At 39.2% G+C, this 7,377-nt stretch overlaps 1 protein-coding gene across 2 annotated transcripts in view; it reads right to left on the reverse strand.

Moving 5' to 3' along the window:
• Positions 1-2,090: 2,090 nt before the first annotated feature.
• The window catches only part of LOC108795345 (endothelin B receptor-like), a 27,229-nt gene continuing 21,942 nt past the window's right edge, over positions 2,091-7,377 (reverse strand). For both annotated transcript variants that reach the window (XM_018566581.1, XM_018566580.1), the window contains 4 exons: positions 6,520-6,669; positions 4,448-4,581; positions 3,728-3,836; positions 2,091-2,349 (listed from right to left, as the gene is read on the reverse strand). In XM_018566581.1, coding sequence (XP_018422083.1) covers positions 2,200-2,349; positions 3,728-3,836; positions 4,448-4,581; positions 6,520-6,669 — 543 coding nt within the window. In that variant the 3' untranslated portion in view covers positions 2,091-2,199. The remainder of the gene's footprint in view (positions 2,350-3,727; positions 3,837-4,447; positions 4,582-6,519; positions 6,670-7,377) is intronic.

The raw sequence follows: 7,377 nt of genomic DNA on the forward strand, positions 1-7,377 counted from the left end.
TAATGCTAGGTTTCCTCTAATCACTGGCAGTGACCTTTCTTACATATATGTTTTACTTGCTGCTGTTTATACTGCATGGTCCCTCTGTGGGGTTGTAGTAAGACTGTCTCATTGTGACAACAGCAGTTCTTTACAACTGATAGAGCATGTAAGTGGGGTTCTGATGAGATGCTATGAGCAACACCTGTATGTTTCCTTTTATTAAAATGTGCTGCTATGAGAGTTAGTAAGTGCTCCTTTTTTTCTGGTTATAGCGTATCTAAACCCAACAACAAAAATGTAATATACTGCCGCTTACCAATGGCTACATTATTAGGCTTTTATTGTCACCCTGTGGAGAGGGTAGTGTTAGCTAGACTCTTATTTCGATGGACTTGACTAACAAATTAAAGTCGAAGTCTAACAATTTGTAAGCAGTTACAGCAACCATTTTTTTTCCTTTTGGATAAAGGTTTTACATAAATGAATAAAAGCTGACCATTGTAAGCACCCCTGCCAGTATTAAATGGTTTGTATCAACCTTCTAACTGCCACTTTTGCTGGACAGCTTAACCTGTGAAAGGAAACTGAAAAACAACAGATTTACTGGTTGGATGAGCAGGTAAAAATAAAGGACAAAAAGTCTAAAAAAAAGAAAACGAATGCAGCCACCACAACTAAAAATTGTTGAGCTGCAATATATTACGTTTTTCTTTTGGGCTTAGATACACTTTAAAGGAGGAGCTCAGACAGTACCATTGAAAAAGACTGCGGGAGGTAGGTGATATGTGTTTATCACACTTACCCCTATGCTGTCCTTTCTGAGTTCCAACTTGCCAAAAATCCTGATGCCAGTGCAGCAATTTCTCTAGCTGGCTGTGTGCAGACTCTGCCATTATTTGAATAGAATTTGTCACCTCAATAGGAGTCTATGGGGCCAAGATTGTGGTCATTAGGTCCAATAAAAGACACCATAGTGGTAGTGGTAGTGGTAAGTGAGTCTAATGAACATATACAGTCATGGCGAAAAATATTGGCACCCCTGCGTTTCTGTCAGATAATGCACCACTTCCTGCAGAAAATTGCTGCAATTACAAATGTTTAGGCATTCTCATGTTGTTTTCTTTTGTTTGTATTGGTATGACACTATAAGTGGAGAAAAAAAAAAGCCAAATCTGACACATTCCACGCAAAACTCCAAAAATGGACGCAAAGTAGTGCACTATCTGACGGAAATGCAGGGTAGCCAATATTTTTGGCCATGACTGTACATATTTATATATCTCTCCCTTTTGTAGTGATACTTCCTGGAGTTTTCCTTTAAACATGGCTAACATTAAATACATGTATAATTACTTGCACACAGAATGTCATTTAGGTGACACAGTTACACCAGGCATTCAGGAAGTCCATTGCCTTTCAATATAAAATAAACTATGTTACATGAAGAATAGGAATGGCAGTGTTAGCTTACAAACAATCTTCATCTACTGGGAATGGCTGAGGATTAATTTAAAGGGGCTGTGCAGGCTTTCTTTCTTTTCTTTTTTTTTATCTCTGGGCTCATGTCCTACCCAACAATGAACCACAATCATGGGAACGATAAATGGGAGGATAAAGGAAGACATTACAGTCTCTATTAGAGAAGTAAGTAACAAAGAGGACAGCGCTGTGCAGCTCTAGGATTAGATTATATGCAACCTGTTTATTCTAATTCAGTCTCCCTTTATGTGCACTTAATGCATTATAATGCTGTTGAATAAAGCCAGTAAAATTGCTTTTCTGTTTACACCAGAATTCTCACAAATCTTGATAATGGCACTCATTGACTGATAAAAGTGCAGGTCAGTGTGAATTTACCCTTTCACAACCCCTTTAAAAATACACAAGAATATAAATATTACATAAATATAACCTCAGTTCTTGGTCCTTAAAATTACATTTTAATAAAACCATCAGGAAGCTTGATTTTATTGTGAATTTCCCGTCTATTGAGACCTTTTAAAAAGTACTTGGTCGGACGATATTCCAGGTTTCCACCTTAAAAACAGATTGAATGCCTTCAGTACAGCATACAAGTAGACAGTGTATATATATATATATACATATATATATATACAGCTCAGAAGGCATTCATGCCATGTCTGATATCATATATACAGTAGGCAAAGATCAGGTAGGGAAATGTGGTTTCTGGTCCATTGTGGCATTATCTGGTTTTCAGGAAGAACTGTATTTGTTTGTCAGACGAGAACTGCTGCGATCCAGGACTAAGTCATGTCCATTAGCTTTCCACTTCCCGCCAGAGCCCTTTTCATCCATGGGAGTGATAGCGAGGCTTGGCCTGTGGCACCAGCAGCAGAGGCAAGACTGCAAGATAAAGAAAAACTGTATAATTTAATTGCATTAAGCAGATGAGATCAACACAAAAAAAATATTCTTGAAGCTCCTTGAAAAATCTCATCAACCATCTCCAGTCATCCAAACACCCTCTTCTATCCACTAATTAATGAATGAGGATATTATAAAACAACAGTATTTATTTGGGGACCTTTGAATCAGCACATCGGAGAGATTGCTTTATGTGCCTCTGCAGAAAAGATATGACTTCTCAGGTTCTATTAACATAATAGAACTCAATCAAATCAAAATGTGTTCTTCATCTGGGAGCTCAGATACAATAGTTTAAAATTCATCACAAATACAAATTTTATTCTGTAATTTTCCTAGAATTCTGTTTCTGGTGCAAAGCATAGAAGTCACAAAAGGTCTCACCGCTCTGATTCTCCGGCTATGCCTATGCTGCACAGATCCCGCAGGTGCAGGCTAAAAGGTGCGTGTTTGTATTTGCAGCACCTAATTTAAAGAACCCTCTAATGCATTTCACCGATAAGACTTAGTCATAGATGTACCTCAATGACTAAGCCTTATCGGTAAAACGTTAGAGGGTTCCGCCTGCGCCGGGGAGCTTTATGATGGTGTATATAAATCTTTGGATCACGATAAAGATTGGAGTTATATTTCAAGACCCGTGGCTTGCGACCGTTTGTGGACTGGATCTGGTGCCTAGATAGAGTGTATAGAGTGCAAAGCATGTTTTAAATTAGGTGCTGCAAATACAAACAAATGCAAATTTAAATTGTGTACATGTAAACAAAAAGAAGGGGATAAGGGAGTTAACAAAAACTAAGTAGGGTTAATAGGAGGTTAAAATGTTTAAAAAAACTATTGCGCTCTTACTGTCTAAATTTCAGTTTGATAGGTTGGTCCTACACAATGCTGGGGAAGGGCAGGAGAGGCTTCCACCCCAGCTGTATCCCCCTAGCACAGCACCCAAAAGGTTGCCTCTTCTGCTTTTTCCCAGCCCTGTTTCAAATCAGGGAGTGGGCCCTTCCTTAAAGGATAAGTGCACTTTCAGACAAGTACACTTTTGCTTCTTGCCCTCTCACCAACATAAGTACCCCACGCCCCCCTTCCACAGCTGCTTACCTCCTTCCCATAGCCATTTTAATACAGCTAGGTATTTTTTTATTTAAGTATATTAGAATGTGTGTCTAGCGTACAGTTAACCTAAGTACCTGAATTTGTCTTCCTATTAGATTACAAGGAAATAGAAAAAGATAGAAGAGTGAAGGTTTCATCACTGTGATCCTGCTCTTTCAATGTCTAAGTAGCAGGCTGGGAAGGGGACAGGGAGGTGATCATGCTGTGTTGCTTGCCACAGCAGATAAAACAAGATAATGCTTACCTGGAAACAGTTTTTAAATTTCCTGCTGACAAAGTAGAGTGCAACTGGATTTATACAGGAATTAAGTGAGGCCATATTGATCCCGATGTAATTCATGACTAAGAAAAAGCTAAAGAAGAAACACGTAGGTAAATAGGTATATATACTGGTGAGAGAAACTGTCTCTACATCTACATTTAAATCAATGGGGATAATGCAGTTAAAAAGAAAATTAGCTTAAAATTGGAACCATTTCCCATAGAGACCAATCATCCCTCTTGTTTTAAGTGTATGACCAAGCAACATTTTTTTTCTTAGTTTCAACTAGTGTAGAAAAGGGCTAGAACCCTTGTCTTGTTTTACCCCAAACTCTCCAACAGCATGGTAAATGTCGTTGGTAAGTCACAATAATAGAGGATTTTATTTTTTCCTGAAAGGCTTCTTTAAATGCATCAGGTCTGCTAACCATATTCTCATGTAGATTACCATAATAACTTCCATCCTAATGTAGTAAATTAATTGAAGCTCAGTGATATTCTGCACAGATTATAGAAACTGCAATAAAATGTCTTTAACTTTAATTGTCAGTTTTTATTTGATTATACAATTAGTAAGTCTGCTGAAGCTAGAGTTATCACTCAACAAAATATGTGACATTTGTAATTCTTTGAAGTGGTATATCAGTAAGTTCCTGATTATACCGTACTTCCAGAAAATTCATCAGAGTAGCCGGACTCTTACCTGAGAAGTTCACATCTGTGTGGATCTGTTCCATCATATACAGTTTTCTTCAGGATACTGCTCACATGGAGAGGAAGCCAGCAGAGTGCGAAGATCACCACCAAGCAAAACACTGTCTTTGCCACTTCCCTTCTCTGAAATAAGACACCAGAATTTATGGAACATGGAGTTTTCTATTGGACAGGCACAGTGCTCTATGACAGCATTTCTCAACCTTTTTTCTGTAACAGCGCCCTTTAAAAGATCTCAAGGCAACCCAGTCTGAAATGTAAAAAATTATGTGTGGCCCTTCTAAAATCCATACCAGACCCTTAACCAATATTGGGGTCTGGTATGGATTTTAGGGAAGACATCACACAATAACGCACACATAAAAAAGGTTCCCCCTTCACTGCAGAGCCCCCCCTTTCATGTCAGAAACCTGCCTTTCACATCAGAGCCCACCCTCTCACACTAAGAGCCCCCTTCACATCAAAGCCCCTTTCTTTCATGTCAAAATCCCCCTTCTCATCACAAGCCCCACTTCACATCAAGAGCCCCTTCACATCAGAAGCCCCCTTTCACATCAAAGCCCCCCTTTCACATCAAAGCCCCCTTTCACATCAGAAGCCTCCTTCACATCAGAGCCCCCCTTCACATCAGAGTCCCCATTCACATCAGAGCCCACTTCACATCAGAGCCCCCCCTTCACATCAGAGTCACCCTTCACATCAGAGCCCCCTTCACATCAGAGCCCCCTTCACATAAGAAGCCCCAATTCACATCAGAGCTCCCTTCACATAAGAAGCCTCACTTCACATCAGAGCCCGCTTCACATAAGAAGCCCCAATTCACATCAGAGCCCCCTTCACATAAGAAGCCCCAATTCACATCAGAGCTCCCCTTCACATAAGAAGTCCCCATTCACATCAAAAGCCCCCTTCACATCAGAGCCCCCTTCACATCAGAGCCCCCTTCACATAAGAAGCCCCAATTCACATCAGAGCCCCCCTTCACATAAGAAGTCCCCATTCACATTAGAGCCCCCCTTCACAGCTGCCAGTACCATGGAAAGGCATGACACTGTGCAAACATTTTCGATGCACACCTAAGGGAAGGCTGCTCTATGATATACCATTTCAAGGAGTACACAGCATACTTATTGATAAAATCTACATGAAGGGTTTCTAAATTGGCAGATGTCGACTTCAAGGGGTCAACTTCTAAATTGTGGGGGCGCTGTATCACAGCAACCAATTAGGTTTAAGCTGTGATGTTTCAAGTACTGAATATAAAAGGAACTCTAGACAACACATTTATATTTGCTTTCAATGTTTACTAAGCTACTTAAAGTGTATGACCAAAAAAACATATTCAGTCCATATCGGCAATACATGCACATTTCCCATGTTTTATCTCTTTAAAAAGGCTGTAATACAAAGTACAAAACTACAAAAATACCTGTCGATCTGCCATAAAACCAGTGTGCTCCTAATTTCCTGCATGTGCTGACAATACACTGCCATTGTTCCCCTCTGCTGGCCTATAGAATCCCCTTATGTTACAGAGATGAGGAGAGGGCAAGTCATTCTGTAGTTCAGGGGAGAACTGGGCAGGGCTGACAACATTTCTTGGGATTTCGGTGCAGTAAAGCTACTGTGTTGTCTGTTCAAACAGGAAGTTAAGAACACACTGGAATTCTGGTTCAGAACAATGGATATTCTTCTCTACTTGCAGCATTGTTAAAGGGATACAACATTGGGAAAGAGAAAAACTGCTGATAAGCAGAACAGCATTTTGGTGGGTTAATATTGTTGAGGTATGTTAATGCATTCAAATTAACATGTGCTGTGTTAAGGCAGCCCATACATTAAAATAGATTGCCTTTCACAACAAAATGCACCAAAAAAGGTGCATATACTTTTTATGGTGTGCAAGGTAGTGTGTTAGCGTGCATTATGGTACACTGCAACACATGTCCATTTAGAGTGGGTGCCATTTAAAGTTAGTAGCACCACATTGTTCCAACGCATCTATTACGCGTCACTGCGTATTGCACTACAGTGTCAACGGGTCGTAAAGGAAGCACCTACCTGTTTCATGTGATCATTGAGCGCTATTCTCATGCCATTCTTCATGCTTAGCATCTCGCAGGACATTAATGTGTAGAAGATTCCGGTGCAGGCCAAAGGAAGGCAGAAGTAAAAACCAAAAAGCCACCATACCTTCACTTCTTGATAAAACTGGAACAAAAGCCATAATGTCAATGTTTATTTCTCTGTATTATTGGTAAATGTAACTTACTTCTAGTTTTACCAAACTATCTATCTATCTATCTATCTATCTATCTATCTATCTATCTATCTATCTATCTATCTATCTATCTATCTATCTATCTATCTATCTATCTATCTTTAACTAAAAGTAACCTCTGCCTATACATATATACAGATATATATATAGATATACCCATTTATATTGCACTATATATCTATATATATACAGTATCTCACAGAAGTGAGTACACCCCTCACATTTATGTAAATATTCTATTATATCATTTCACGTGACGACACAGAAGAAATGACACTTTGCTACAATGTAAAGTAGTGAGTGTACAGCTTGTATGTAGCTTTTCACTTAGGGGTGTACTCACTTTTGTTGCCAGCGGTTTAGACATCAATGGCTGTGTGTTGAGTTATTTTGAGGGGACAGCAAATGTACACTGATATACAAGCTGTACACTCACTACTTTACATTGTAGCAAAGAGTAATTTCTTCTGTGTAATAATACAAAGTGTAATTTCTTCTGTGTATAATAAAATATTTACAAAAATGTGAGGGGTGTACTCACTTCTGTGAGATACTGTGTATATATATATATATATACAGGGCTTGAAAAATTTGGCGGTGTCTCACCAGTCAGTCAAAAATTTCACCAGTCAGCATGA

Source organism: Nanorana parkeri, unplaced genomic scaffold (genome assembly GCF_000935625.1).
Source record: "Nanorana parkeri isolate BGI_ZX_2015 unplaced genomic scaffold, ASM93562v1 scaffold960, whole genome shotgun sequence".
Classification (NCBI taxonomy): Eukaryota; Metazoa; Chordata; class Amphibia; order Anura; family Dicroglossidae; genus Nanorana; species Nanorana parkeri.